Genomic DNA, 16,796 nt, shown 5'->3' on the forward strand with positions numbered 1-16,796 from the left:
ATGACTGCTTGGGAGAGAAATATTTAATAAATAAATAATAAAAAGTGTATGAGACTATAGGTAGCTTCTGAATGCAAATCTATGATTGGAAGTGTTCCAAGCCTACATTACATTATGCTCAATAATCTGTACTGCAATCAAGAAATAATTTCCAGGTCCTTGTACACCATCCTACATCAAAACTGTAGCCCTATAAACATTGTTCTAGCTTTTGTTTTTCAAAAACAGGGAAATAAAAGTTGTTTGTTATGTGCGCCTGGAGATTGTTATACATTTAAAGCAAATTTGATCGAACCAAACTCAACATAATACATCAAACTAATAGTGGGGCACTTAGACACATTGAAATATAAATAGATCAAGTTGCAATTGCCTTACAATTTATTTCATCCTTAAATTGCTATATGATAAATAGCTAAAGTTATCCAAACAAAATGTACGTACTGACACTTTCTGAAATGTCAGGACACAGTCGCTGTGTCTAGTGCGTGGCATAACCCTTGTAAATGCGTGCAATTTGCGGAATGGCACACCTTCGTAAAATTAGAATAGCAAAGCAGTCCGCAGCTGAGCTGACAATCATGCTGTTTTGGTGTTTGAGAAAATATGTTTGTGACAGAAAAATATGTTTGTGCTTGAACGACTGGGAAAGGATTTCTATAAAAATCAAAAGATTAATCCAAATTCCATACATCACCAACAATGAGGATTACCAAGCCACAAAATTTAAAGCTCTATTTTGACAATATAGTGGACTGAGAAGAAAGGCGACCATAATGTCTCATCAGCATCTACACCTCTGACAAGAGATCCAGTAAACCTGTGTATTTTACTGTTACAAGATCAAAATCCCATTCATTTTTTACTCCTACATGTATGTGCGAAGTGTACAATGGGAGTCTGTATGTCCGTTCCACCAGAATCTCAAGAACTGCAGGTCAAATTTTAATGAAACTTGGGTAAAAGTCCTTGCATTCACCTAATTTGCATAATAATTTTGTTTTTTGACTCCCGTGTGCGAAGCACAAAAAGGGAGTCTTTGCAGTTAGTGTCTGTGTGTGTGTGTGTCTGTTCCACTGATATCTCAAAAACCATACATTGATTTTTGATGAAACTTGGTGCATAGATGCTCTGGGCCAATACGCAGATTTGATTAGTTTGGGGTAAAAATCTGTGCACTGTTAATTACCTAATTTGCATAATGATTATACAATTTTCGGCTTTTCCACTAATATCAGTACATATTAATTACCTAATTTGCATAATTAATTAATTTTCAGCTTTTGATATTTCAAGTAGTAATCATCACATTTCAATACAACTTGGTACATAGATGTCATAGGACACTGCACAGACCTGATAGTTTTTAGTGTAATATCAGTACATATTAATTACCTAATTTGCATAATTAATTCATTTTCAGCTTTTGTTATTTCAAGTAGTAATCATCACATTTCAATGAAACTTGGTACATAGTTTCTTAAGGACTATGCAGAGACCTCATTAGTTTTAGGGTAAATAATTGTGGATATTAATTACTTATACCTATATCGCATAATCTCGTACTAGTTAATTTTTTCCATGAATTTTCCACTGGTATGTAAAGAACCACTAATTGGATTTTAATGAAACTTTTATAGAGTATTCATCATCACATTTCAATGAACCTAGAACTATTTACGAGATTAAGAAGTTGGAAGACTGTCAAAGTCAAAATCTTCATCATTATCTCCACTGACGCGGTCCAGTACGATAAAATCTTTTCACATTATCTAATTTGCATTATAATGGTGGATGAAACCTTCCTCCCACCAAATGTTTAATAGCCAACATGCACTTGAGAGGATTACTCAAATTGTTTCCTTTTGTTGTCTGATTGGAATTTAAACATAGTGTGTATAGTATATACAGTATACATGTATACTGTCTTTTATTCCCCTTCATACAAATTCCAACCACAATATTTCAAACATATGCTGTGTTTATACGACAGCATTTTATCGAAGCCCTACGCCTCGGGCTTACAAAAATGGCCTTGTTTTGGTCAGGCCAAGCTCGGCTCCAATTAATCCAAATAAATTGATAGGATTGATCCCTGACATAGCTCCAATCGTGTAAACCCATCGGGCCGAAATACATTTTTTTTTTATGAAATCTGTTATTCCATGTACATATAGCTATAGTATCGTGTTACACTGTCGACTACTATGCGTATGTTGCCACACTTTATGGACAACTGTAGATCAACTGTAGAATGGTGGCATCTGTGATTGCAAAAATAAGGGCAGTTCGACGAGGGCATTTGGCTCGACCATGTAAATGCTTTGGAGATAATCTCTTCTTAATCAATGGGAGGAGCAGTAGTTTAGCTCCGATAGAATGCTGTCGTGTGAACGTGGCAATAACCTTCATATCAGACACCTAGGTCATTCATGTTCAAATTTAGTCAAATATATGAGCCCTAGTAACAAAAACTCATGATTAGTTTTCCAACATCTTTTGGTTTTTTTTGGGGGGGGGGGAAATGGTGAATTGAGAATAAAATGGCAAAATGAGTTGCGTTAGCATTAATTTCAATGAAGAAATAAAAATGTTCACAAAAACACATTTACGCACATTTTATTATAATTGCTGTTCATATTTTCAAAAAAAATAACCTTTTTTTTTTAAAGCTGCTGATTCGCAATTTTGAATGTGATGGACATATTTAATACTTTTTTTATGGTCGTCATTAAGTCATGTCGAAGCATAGTTCACCTGTACAGACTCCATTCATGATAGTCTCAATGGACACTGAATATTCAGCAACGTAAAACAATGTCTAATGGCTAGGTTCAGTCACATTTTTGCATTTCGAAAGCTACCTGCTTTTTCATTCACTCAAAGGGGTATGTATTACTTTAAAATTGCAACATTGGGTTCATTGTAGGCAATAAAAGAACAGAAAGAGTGCAAACCATGTTGTGTTGTTTGCCATGCATTATGAAATTTATGTGAGTTTTTCTCATGAAAACATAAACCAAACTACTAACTCCAATAAGAGAGCTATCATACTTTTCCCTCACATAAAATTATATCCATTGTTGACGCCTGCTAAAAACTTCCTTGGCTTTTACCCGGGGATGCCCTCAACTTGTTAAATGTCTAAAAATATGGGTTGGGCTTATGACTGGGGATGTAAGGTAAATAAAAAAAATTTACTACCAACTGTAAAATCTGTATTAGAAGCTGCATCCCTAGCAGAAGTCGCATACATTCTTTTTGAATAATTGAGAACCAAAAATTCATCATTTCTTGTATGTATTTCTCATTTCTAAAGAAGCCACGTGCTCTCTCTTTTGCAAATGTGCCATTTTAATAGAAGCTGCGGTTTTGAATACAGATTTTACAGTATATGTACATGTACTTCTCATTGACCACTCAATCAATAAATCTGATAGTAAATCTGCAGACATATTCTTGCCAAATCCATATCTAGCACTGGCAAATAGGTAATTTCTAGCAATTTAGGAGATCTCGCGTGAATCTGAAAATAATCATGTGAATCTTCATGTCACTAGTACATATTGAATATGTGAAAATTAAGGTTAAAAACACTTTCATAATTGCCCATGATAGTTCTTTGATTAGTCTGCGTAAGAATGGAAGAAGGTTAAACGGCAATTGATATAAATAAAAACATCAATGTCTTTGTTTCAGAGATGTGTTTATAGCCGCTAATGATGATAATTTGAGACTATATTATTTTTTACATATAATTCATGTTCTTTTAAACATATTTATGCATTTCTTGTGTGTTTCTATGGCTATTTTATACTTGTTTGAGTCCACTTGACTACCGATGTGAGCGAGACTGTAGAAATACATGTATGTATACAACCATGATTTTCTCAAAAGAAAATTAAGTTGATCCTTAGTTTTCCCACAAAAAAATATTGTTACATTGCTATATATGAACGTTTGTGTGAGTTATTTCAATCATTCGTTAACTGTACACAAATCGAACATACAGTGTCTTCACACTCATCAATTTTCCGCTTTTTTCACCAATGTCTCAAGCACTAATCTCATTAGATGCTCTTGGACAGACCTGGTTAGTTTGGGGTTAATATCTGCATAAAAATTTTAAGCTTTTCCACACTTATCTCAAGTTCTGAAACTTGGTACATAGGTGCTCTGTGACATTATGCAGACCTGTGTTTTAAATTTGAATTGATTATATTGATATAATAAGTGTATATTGATTACCTATTTTGCATAATAATTTACCAATTTTCTACTTTTGTCTCAAAAAATAATTATTGCATTTCAATAAGATTTGTTACATAAGTGCCTGGGGACAAGGCTAAAGACCTAATTAGTTTGGGATTAAACTTTAACTCAAGCATACTAAATACCTATTTTGCATAATATGCATAATTATCATATTTCAATGAAACAGGGATTGAAATTAAAAATTAAAGTTGCCTGTCCGTTGGACTGGTAAGGGAATACTTGTGCCAGTACCTATCCTCATGAATACATCATTTAAAATCAAATTTTTTTCTTCATCATATTTATTTCATGGGTACAAAATTAGCATATTTGGTCTAGTAAAAACTTGATATTTTTATTTACCTGTCCACAGACAGCCAATTTCTATGATTATCTGTCTGGAGCAGGTCGACACGGTCTTAATTTCAGCTCCATTAATAGATGCTCCAGGGTAATCCATAGACATACATTTAAGTACTTTATTGTAGAAAACCATGCATATTGATTACCTCTTTTTCATTACTGACTTATATTTCAAAAAATCAGATTAAATCGGTGCTTTTGAATTAAAATCAGACTGCAATCCGCAGATCGTCAATCAAATTTATTTTTTTGTGAGTATCAGAAATATCACATTGGTTTCACATGCATCTCAAATAATTTTTAATTAATTTTAATTGTTCCATATTTTTACTTCATATTTATGCATTCAATAAATACTCGGGAGTTATTTCTAAGCTTACTTTGATTTTAAACTTTTCACCACCAGACATTTGTCTGCACTTCTTTCTTATATTCTTCAATATTTCTGGAACGAAACTCTGATTTTGGAGCCAGCAGACAAAATTTGAGGCAATTTTTATTTGTTGGTCTTCTGAAGCAATGTGCAGACTGTAAATGGGAATATTTTATGAAAATGCTGAGATTAGATTATGGTTTATGGATACTATACTGAATCATACAGTGGGATAGGATGTTTAGACCTTGTCCCACACATCTCTACTGAACGCCTAATTAATCTCCTACCACTGCTCAAATCCCCAAATTATACCCAAAGTTTTTGAAAATACTTTATTTTAGCTTAAATTAATTTTCGCTGAAAAGTCTTTTTTGGTGTTTTGTATGGAATTTATTTTCACTGATTTTTGATGAGTTGAATGTGAAATATAGAAAAAAATGTATATTCACTGGATTTTATTTTCACTGAAGTATACCTTCAGCGAAAATATTGAAAATAAAGTATTCTACAGTATTTCAATGAGTTTGTAACAATTATGGCATAAATTTCGTCATAAATCGTGGGCAAGGTAATCCTTAGTTTTACTGTGTTCGAGTCAGTCCATGTTTTTTGGTGCACTTTAGTCTAACTCCGTGGACTACCATTGCACAACTATATGTAGCCTGAAATGAAGTCTGCCTGCTATAGACAACATGACCTTGAAATATTGAAATTCAATTGTCTAGCCAGGAGAGTATTTCTTAATCATCTAGCCAAGTAGGTTATACGTTTTTTTCTGCATACTAGTATATAAACAAAGTCTTCCTTCTGTAAATAAAGTGAAAGGGGATGTCAATGCTGCAACAGTAGTTGTGTCTACAATGCTGAATATGATAAATAAAAAATAAATAAAATTAAATTAAAAAAATTGTTAAATCTAAATCCACATTTATTACAAAAACTGAACCAGGTTTTAATAATTTAAGTATCAAAGGTTGTGCATATCAGTCAGTTATTTTAATGTTAAAAATATTACTGTATACCAGAACAAAGCAACAAGAAATTAACTCCCAATTGCTCCATTTTACTGATAAGCTGATAGAGCTTCATGTAGCAATAATTCTAAATTTAGACATAATTCTGTTTTCAGCATGCAGTGTGATTGGAATACTAATAACCTCATTAAGGCCTGACCTACATAGATGAACTCTGGAGGAACTCTGTTAGATACCCATAGAATTTAAATCTTGGTATTCATTGCTATTAATTATTCATGATATGCAGCGAAGTTTTGGAATCTGGAAGTAGAACACTTCTAAAAGAAAAAAATAGATGTGCGTCTGTGCAAAAAATTAAACATGCCGGGGTCATGCTTATGTTATAGTTGAGTATAACAGGTCAAATCAAAATATGCCTTATCATTTGTTGGCAGCTTACAATTCATTAGATTATTTAGCACTTCAGAAACATTGTGCCTACTATAATGTGTGGCAAAACAGACCAGGCATGAAAATTTGATATCAACGCCAGAAATTAAAAAAAAAAATTGTTTTTAAACGATAAAATTGTCACAGCTGGGCCTGTCTATACATGTGTATCAGAGTCAATGACCTGGTTATGTTACCAGGTTGCTTTGGTCTGGCTGGTTATTTACCTGTACCTCTCCAGATATGTTGCATGGTAATGAAAACATTTACTACCTGATACTTATATGTTAATGTTTGTTTTCACTTCCTTCAAAAGATGACCATTAAAAACTATAAAAGGGGGATATCCAAACCTAAAATAGGAAAATTATATAAAAAATATTAATAATTAAAAAATGCACATACTTGATATAAGGAGTGAATTTTTTTTTAAAGCAACGTCATCCTGAAAAATCAAGATGGCAGTGTTGCCTTACCATACAGAGTCTTAAATGAAGTTAGCCCTGCCATAGAAAAAAAAATGACCTTGAATTGACTAGCCAGGTATAGAGGTCTTATTTTTAGCTCCATAATCTAGCAAATTCATCTATGCATTTTTATTTTTTCCTGTCTTTAAGATATTTTTATTAAACAGTATTTAACTACTACAAAAATGTAATAAAAAATTAATTTAAAAAATCCAGCTTGATCCCACACATACCAAAAAAACTAGATCAGGTTTTTAATAATTTATTTCAGTAATTATCAAATTTGTAGGCGAAATGAGATGTGCATGTATTCTGGGTCATTCAGATTTTTTATATTAATGTTAAAAAAATTCCTGGTACAGAACAGCATGGTATGTGAGGTCCCATTTGTACTAATCTATTTGTCTGATAAGGTAGCAATAGTTTTATATTTAGATATAATTGTGTTTTCAAGGTACAGTCACCTCTACAGATTCTACTTTGTGATTGGAATAATAACTAAACTCATTAAGGACTGACCTAGATAGATGAACTATAAAGGAACTGTAATAGAGTCAGTGATCTAGTTATCTTATCAAGTCACTATGTCTGACTGGTCGTTTACCTCTTCAGATAAGCTGCACAGTGATGGAAACATTCAATAGGGGTTGATCATTAGAAACTCAGAAAGGGTGGAATTTGGAAAAATGTAATAATCTTAGAAATAGAATATATGGCAGAGGTAATTACAGAAAAAAAAAATTCTGAACGAATAAATATTCCACATAGTGAGACAAAATTACAGCAAATTCAATTAAGCGAAGAAAAAAATATTAAAACATTTTTTTATGTCGCCCCTCCCCAAGTTTCTAGTGGTTCAACCTTTGCTAATACTTAACATGTAACTAGTTATTTTTACTTCCCTTAGGGATTGACCATTAGAACTTATAGAAGGGGGTCAATAAAAAAAATCATGACTGGAAAATATCTGAAAAACAAAAATGAGAAAATGATAGAAAATAATATTAATAATTAAAAAATACTGACATTTTTTTAAAGCAACATTCTCCTGAAAAAAAATGAGCTAAAAACTTTACAGAGGATAAAAATTATGTGACTGATTGTTTACCATCCAGAGGCGCAACACTAAATTTTGCATGAGGGGGCGAGATCTGAAATCTAGACCCTCTGAAACACTATTTCTTGCATTTTGAGGGCCAAATATTGCAAAGGGTTTCAGCTTGATTTGGCAGGGGGCGGGGGGGGGGGGGTTGTCTCTGCCCCGGGTGCTGCCGCCATTGCCATCTTTTCTCTGAGGATGTCTCTTAACTGTGGACCCTGTTAAATAAAACATACATGAAGGATTATTCATTGGGTACCACTATTGTATTGATTGAAAATTGCTATGACCTTTGCAAAGTGAATTTAGTTCACAGAAATAGAGGTGTGTCTATTCAAATTATTGATTCTAAGTGTCTGTTGATGTGTGAAGACTTTGTGTGTGTAAATACTGAGACCAGGTTATATTAACAAAGAGCAATTACCGATACTCTGCATTGATTGATAGATCATTCTCTAGTGACCTTCTGGTTTTTTTTTGCCTTGCTTGTTTATTACCAAACGCTTCAGCGTGGTATTAAGAGTTTGTTTTCAGGGGTGGGTGATACCAAGGTGGGAAATGGATGCACATAAGGGTTAATTCCTTGAATTGCAATATAGAGGGTTCAGGCCGAAATACAATATATAGGATTTTCATGTTTCGTCTGATATTTCTGTGGTATTCTGCTGCTGGAAGTAATGCACGATTTGTTCCGAAATTCAGTATTTTGTGTGCATTCCAGGGTTATTCGTTTTTTGCTGAAAACACCCCTATTTTTTAATGGCAGAGTCGAATAGTTTCACTCCCACTGGGAAATCTGCATTGTTGCTTGAATGAGAGCTAATTAAACACATTTCCCAGACCGGCGAAAGAGTATGCAACAGCCAATTTTAACAGCCTGTCACATGATTTTAGTCTGAATGTCAACAAGAAAGAGGCTAGTCCATTATACGCAGGAGTAATTGGGAGTAGAACATGTGAGGGATAGTATTAACAGAGATGTGTATACTGGAAAGTAATAACTATCATACTTTGCACTCTGAGCATTCCTGTTTTAGTATACTGGTTTGAAAATGTTGAACTTGCATGATTTGCAATGTGTTTTTTTATACTGAAACTCCCCTATTGATCGAATTCCGGGTTTGAACGAGAACGACACACCACGTGATTCATTTGAATACAATGCTGAAGGCAAGCATGCCGCGCTACTGTGGTACTCCACTGACGGGATGACTTACTAGTACTGCATGCTACAACTTCGCTTCTGATGTTGCTTGCTAGCCGTGGATTGAATGAATCTTGATTACCGGTTAAAATGTTGCTCATTTGGCGTTGGTAATCTTTATTTGGAACTGGGTAACGCCGCAACGTCGCCAGCAGAAACCTCCTGGTACTTCGTACTATGATAAAACTCAGTCAACATACACCAAGTTCTGTCAATCGTAGTATTCCATGTGATGTACACCTAATATGCAAAAAATGTTGCTAAACTGGATAAAAATAGCAGACGAACATTTATTTACAAAATAAAAATACTTCGGTTGCCAATGAAAACAAGCCGGTAAAAAACAAGCAATATGTTTTCGGTTGTTACCATGGTAGGACATGAACGTGAAGCTAACGTCGGTTTATAACTAAAACCAGGCACCTTTATACGAGGTTCGCAAAATAACATTCAGTCTTTAGAAGTCCCTTTATTTTATTGCTAGGACGTATTCAGCCGTTAAATGTATTATTTCCAACCGTTTTGCGATAGTATTTTCTAGATTGGAGGCAGCATTTAGATTTTATTCAAAGTTCAATTGGGATTACGTCGACAGTGTAACAATGTCGGCGCCAGTGATCTCTTACCAGTGCGCAACGTAGCCAGAATAAAAGGCATGATCATTTGGCCACTGCTATTGCAAGACTGGTAGGAGGTAATAAATTTGGGGCGAAAGTATTCAAAAAACAGATTTTGGCTGTTGCCATGGTAGCGGTGGGTCAGGATTGTTTTTCCAATTAGTGATGGTACGATCTGCCTATCAAGTTTGAACAAAATCAGCCAAGCCCAAAAAAATCACAGAAGAGTTAAAAAGCCATTCCTGGTGAACAGTTACTCTAACTTTGGGGTCAAATTTCTCATTAATGAAAAAAGATATAAAAAATTCAAATAGTAACTTTGTACCCACACTCAAACCGAGTACAATGAGCTATGTCTGAGGTGTTATATCACAGGGAATTGGACAAACTTATGTATTTTAATAAATTATTGAATAATAAAATGTTATATAACTTTTCTTTTACCCCCCCTTCCTGGTATCTATTTTTAAAATCAAGTAATCACTATTTTTATTTTGTAAACACATTTCCGTCTGCTATTTTTGTCAGGTTCAAATCGTTCACCAATCGTTCATTTTTGGCATGTTAGATGTACATCACATAGAATACTAGGATTGGGAAAACTTAATGTATGTTGACCACCTGGAAACTGAGTTTTATCAATCTTGAAGGGCTCTCTGAACATCCACCCGCAGCCTGGACCCGCAGTAAAATCAGCCTTTTCACTTTGGCGCGTAGATGTTTTGACTTGACAAGTTGTTTGACAGCTAGCAAAAAGATTGTGCGACGCGCATCGTCGGCGGCGTCTTTTTTATGACGTTTTGAACACTTAGTCAATTTGAGCAGTATTTATTCGGACAATGACTCAAGTTTAGACGTCTGATTATTTTATTTTCACACGTACAGTGACACGCGTTCTACACTGACACGCGTTGCTAGGTCGCAGCACTGTCTTGGAGCATATTAATGGGCAATTGGGTTCCCCGACCTAAATTTCTATCCCGATTTGTTGCACGTTCTTTCTTTAATATGAAATAATCAAATATGGGACATATGTAATAATAACAGAACCCCATACCCTCCCAGTGGCTTCACTCGTGAAAGAACGTCAGCAGGATACACCGCATCACTCGTGAAAATAACTTCCATACGCAATGAAAGCCACGGGGAGGGTATGGGGTTCTGTCATAATACTTCATTATCACTGAAAACATTTTCCCCCTGAAATAAATTCCAGTGAAAATGCCATTTCCCTCACACTCTATTGAGACACGGCACAGTGAAAATTGGATTCACATGTAATGCTTGAAAACATGTCAGCAAAAATAAATTAAGTAAAATTCTACGTGACTTCATAAGAGTTGGAAATGAACAAATTACACCCGATCCTACCACTCCATACACAATGTAAACTACACCCCAAAACATCCTTTCGCCCATGGGTACTATCGTGTTTCACCAGTGTATTCTATTTGACTTCAGGAGAAATTGAAATAAACAAATTAATTATAATTTCAGCCTCTAGTTGAGCACTACCTCGTCTTTATGTCAACTTTAAGTTATTCATTGCCTACATCAGTGACTTCAAAATATATGTTTCAATCCCAAGAATTTAACTCGCTGTTAATTGCATGGGAGTGCCAGTCTTTCATGAATTACTGGGATTACTGGGAACATGAAGCTGTAACTAAATCCTGGTATAAGCACCGGTTAGGCAGGCTTGAACTATGCATGTGAAGCCACCTGAGAGGTATATTCAATCCAATAGATTTCTCATTGTTTGGTAACTATTTGCTGCAAATGCAGCAAAAATCAATATAAAAATATTACCCACACAGCATTCTACAGGTTACTTGTATTAATCAGAGTTCAATGAAACATGTTACGTGGCTGGTCTGGGATTGAATGCACAGATCTGATTGATTTCTGGTTGAAATCTATGCATACTAACAACCTAATTTGCATATTAATTAGCAAATTTAAATTAATATGAAGGGCAAAAGGTAAGAGGAGATATTTTGATCGGCATTGTTGTCGTCAATGGTGATGTTTTTTATTATAAGTGATTAATGTGTGAAGTATAACTTGGGTAGTTTTTATCCAAACATTGTCAAATTTGATTATTTCATTCATGGGTATAAAATTTTGATTGTCCTGTGTCAAGTATAATAATAGCATGAGATATTCTGCCCCAGATCTCAAATTTTTATTTGTATGCTTTGACTGCTTAGGCATAGGTTGGATATGCTTTCTAAAGTTTCACTGGTCAGAGTTGATAATGATATGCATTCCTGTCTGTAATAAATCATCCACACCCTGGAGAATAGTAGACTCCAATGTCAACAGAGTAACACACATTCAGCCTTAAACAGACAGCAGATTTGATTTAATCTTGGACATTGTGTTCAGTATTAATACTTCCGTAATTAACCTTTTGAGTGACGAAAGTCAATTTTTATCACCTTTCTCATGTTGATTTCTTCTCATTTTGTGACTATATCATTAATTCTTTCATTTTAGTGATTATTTTTGTTTTTTTCAACTTATATCAAACTACCTGCCATTGCTTTGATACCTGACCTGACTTTGGGTGGACCTTAACCTGTTTTATTTATTTATTTCTTGCTGAATCTTGAATTTTTAGTGAATATTTTTGATAAAAAAATTAATTTTTGATTATTTCTTGAAAACAATCAACTTGATCGCTTTTATACTTAATATGTAGGTACCTTTAATGGAATTCTATAAGATTTGTTCATTTTATTGCAAAATCGTCAATTTTTAGCAAATATATTTGTCATTTCCAATAAAGAAATGATATTTTCAACTTCTTTGAAACTAACAGTCCAAGTGCTTTGGTATTTTTAGTAAAAACCAATGAATAGATTTTGTTTGGGGATGTAATCTCATGGAATATCAACAATTTTCTTTTTCAACAATTTTATTTTTTTGTAATTTGAATTCAATTTTGAATGTATTTCAATGCATATTTTCTGTATACTTTGTTTGAAATTTGTTATGGATTACTCTGGATTTATATTACTATTAAACTGATCACCATCTGTTCATCTGTTTTGTTTGTTTATCAGAACATTTCATTGTTTTATTCAAAGTTATCACAAATTAGTCATTGAGTGCTTACATTGTATCTTTCCAAGTTTGTTTATTTTCCAATGATAAAATAAAAGAGACAATTGTATGAGTGACAACAGTTTCTCACACTTTCAAGGAATATCAACAAAGGGCAATGTAACCAAAGTTTAACTATTTACTTTTCTATGCAAAGCACACAATGTGAGTCTTGGCTGTTATCCTTCTGTTTTACTGATAATCTCAAGAACCACTTGTTGGATTCAGTGTTTAGTTTGGAATTGACCAGGCCAGACTTTTTTATCCCTTGTTTCGCGAACCTTCTCGCGCCCGGCGACTTGTACGCGCAAAAAAATGCTTAAAAAAATATTATTTTTTATCTTCATTTCTTTTTTTAAGTTGCATTTTCGTGGGAGTATCATGATCAAAGTACCGAAGTCTCGCGCAGATGAGAAACAAGGTTATATATGGAATAAAATGTTATTTCATTTCTTCTCTCCGATCAATGATCTCACTTACAATTCTTTGAGAATCACACAAATCTAATGGGAAAAAAGAATTAATTTTTTTTTTTTTTTCGCCCTTCTAAAAAAAATTGCCTTATAAAAACTCGCGAAACAAGGAATAAAAAAAGTCAGGTTTAAATTATCCAAGAAGACTCATAAAATAAAAATTAAACTAGAAATTTGTTGCACAGTTTTATTTTCGTCTAATTACCTGAAACAATTGCAACCTAAGATTGTACTAGTATTTTACCGGTATTTAATCTTTGTTCTAACTGTGTAAATAATTCTATAATTATTCTGATGCTTGCAAATACATGCAAATGACTGAGAAAGGTAGTTTCAAAATAATGGTTACCTATGACTACTTAGACACAAATACTCTTTTTATAAAGAGTAAATTCTTGTCACACACAATTTCTAATTTTTTTTAATTTTTTTTCTTCCTTTAAATTTTATTAGGTTTTCAAGGAAATAGGTTAAAATATACAGAAATATTCATTTTATATGTAAATTTTAAATCCATGGCACACACAAGTTCTAAGTTTTTTTGACTTTTCTCTTATATTGAATTTGATTAGGTTTTACACAAATATTGATATTAATTATAAATTTGCCATATGCTCATTGCTTGATCTGGCCTTATTTTGATTTGAAATATGATTTGTATAGATCTCTTGTGTACAAAGAATCTTGATTCCCTTTGTTTTATGTCCATTATATAAAAAAGTCAGTATTAATAGACCAGTGTGTTGTGATTTACCATAGACCTTAAAAAATGTATGTGATTTACATTAACAGAGCACATTGGATTGTGGGAAAATCAATGTTTACCAACACAAATAATGCACAAGCACAGCACATAAACTAAAATAAAATAAAACTTGGCTAGCTGTTGATTGCAGATATATTTATACCTATGTATTTACATTGTTCTCCTGGCTTAATGTTCCTTTTTGTCATTTGCCTATGAGCTGTGACTAATTAGCATGTATTTTAATTAGCATAACAATGACTAGTATTTTTTTTCATGTTTGCAGACCCCCTGGTGGTCATCCCAGGGAAGCACTGTCTTCCTATGGAAAGAGAGCTCGAACACAGAGTCCGCAGAATGCTAGAGATGGTAGTGGATTTCTGTATCCAGAACATAGATACCCAGTAACTGGTGCTGCACATTTTATGTATTCACACCAAACACATGCTCAACAGGTAGGTTTATTTATCATCGTAGAAAATCTTTTCCACATGTAAACTGAGAACAGACTTCTCAAGGTAGAGTGAACCATGGAAATATAAACCCCAGGAAGAACAACGAAACTAAGAGAATTAAAAAAACCTTTGTCTTAGTTTATCTTACAGTGCTTTCGCTTTTTCGTTTCCACAACATTAGTCATACTCCATGTTAGTTGACGCCGATACGTCCGTATCAACCGCTTTGCTGGAAACGGGGAAAACTTGAAAAAAAAATGTCATATCTGCGCAGTAAAATATTTCGTTCACTACACATGCGCAAACAAGTCGGTCTGCAGGGTGACCTTCAGTGTACCGGAAATCATGCAACGGGTTGGAGTTTTAGCGAGTTTTCATAATTTTCAATGTCGTTTTTAGATTACTTCTTGTTTTTTTCAACCCTCGAAAAAATAAGGTTCCGAAAGTTTGCGAAACATGAGGTTTGGTATGCTGTTTGTTGTCGAGATATCCCGACTTATTCCGTGTTTCCCTTCGATCGCCAGAAGTGGCAATGTGTTTTTTTTCCCGTTGAATGTCGCTCATTTATCAGTGTTTTTGTCTTGGCGCCATTGTTTTTTTATGCTATAACCGAAACAACTCGATCACATGATCTCCCGAAGTCACCCGATTGACTCCGAAAATGACCGATAGTCGGAGATAAACGTTCATTTGCGTAAATCAGCTTATTTTTTAATGCAACGAAATATACAGTCAAAATAAACATTCGACATCGCGGCAACTATCATAGTTCAAAGGAAACGAAGTGGTTGTTCTTCCTGGGGTTTATAGTTCCATGAGTGAACCAAGTAAGTATTGGTCACCAAATCCGGAAGGAGAATAACGCGAGGAGCACTTGTAACTAAGAGGTTTATTGCTCAACTGCTAGGCCTGGAACTGAGCCTAAGTACAAAGTATCAATATCATTATGCAAATAACTAAACCAAACGTCATAGCCTCAAATCATCACACCAAATAATAATAATGTTTTAGTATTATGCCTGTGAGCTGTGACATTTGAAACAAAAATACAGTGACACAAACATTCTTGAGAACCCATGCGCATCTCATATGTATTAAACTAAATTTATTTCCCATTTTGTAGCAGTAAGGCTGACTGTTGGTCAATGTATTTTTCATTTTGTTTCACTTTTGACTGATTGGTGGTCATTTTAGTCTTGAAAATCAACATTTGAACATGTCATTAACCGTTTCTTAGACATGCCTTGCCTAATTTTATTCAGACATCACCTATTGTGGGTGACTGTACATTTGGTTTTGCTATTTGAATAAACATGGCCGACTGGTAGCAATATTTTTCCTCATGTGTTTCTCATTTACTTAAAATTTGTTACATAGGCTAGACATAATGAATATTTTCTTCAGGTATTTTGTGATTTTGTTGAAACATAGAGTTCTAGAAAAATACTCTTAAATTTCCATCATAGACTCAAGGGTCTATGTTTCCGTCTGTTTCCATTCACACATAATCAACCATTTATTGTTTCCTGTTTAGCTCATTAATCACTTGTTTTTGTAGGAACTTCATCATGATTATCGTGACCACCATGCACACCATACTTACGGTGGTAATCCTTCCCAGCAGCCTCAGTTCAGAAGACGACCATCACTCCTTTCGGAGTTTGGACACCCACCTCCTGACAGGGACAGGTAAGATGCCCAAACATTCCTAACCTTTATGCTGTTGATGGTGCTAGTCATACTTGTCTTCTAAGAATCAATGAGAAAAATTGCCCTGAATTAACTGTTTTAAGTCCAACACCAGTTCGCTAAGCCAAAATGATGCACCACGAGCACAACATAATTTTCTGTGACGCAACTACTAGTAGTTGTGTCAATTCGTTAGCGCATCATTGACACAATAGAAAAAAAACATTGATATGTGATCTTGAAAAACATCTTAACATAGTTATGGAATTTGTAATTTGGTAAAATGAAATTCATGTTTTGTTTTTGTTTTATTCAGAACTGCTGAACACTACCGGCACCACATGCCTGTTACTTCGTATGTAGATGATCCAATTGCAGCAAAGAGGCCGCGATTAGCAAATGAAAATGAGGCTGAAGCTAAACAGCAAATGAGAATGATACACCAACCTAGAATAGCTGCCATTGCTCCTGAAAACAGAAGAGTAAGTTTCCTCTACCTAGAATGAATGGCTGCTATATGCAACCATTGAAAACTACAGT

General features: G+C 34.1%; 1 protein-coding gene across 3 annotated transcripts in view; it reads left to right on the forward strand.

Moving 5' to 3' along the window:
* The window catches only part of LOC102804781 (uncharacterized), a 55,239-nt gene that overhangs the window by 1,275 nt on the left and 37,168 nt on the right, over positions 1–16,796 (forward strand). For all 3 annotated transcript variants that reach the window (XM_085491067.1, XM_085491069.1, XM_085491068.1), the window contains exons 2-4: positions 14,399–14,567; positions 16,126–16,256; positions 16,573–16,738. In XM_085491067.1, coding sequence (XP_085347193.1) covers positions 14,399–14,567; positions 16,126–16,256; positions 16,573–16,738 — 466 coding nt within the window. The remainder of the gene's footprint in view (positions 1–14,398; positions 14,568–16,125; positions 16,257–16,572; positions 16,739–16,796) is intronic.

The sequence above is a fragment of the Saccoglossus kowalevskii genome, chromosome 16 (genome assembly GCF_978046115.1).
Source record: "Saccoglossus kowalevskii chromosome 16, keSacKowa6.1, whole genome shotgun sequence".
NCBI lineage: Eukaryota > Metazoa > Hemichordata > Enteropneusta > Harrimaniidae > Saccoglossus > Saccoglossus kowalevskii.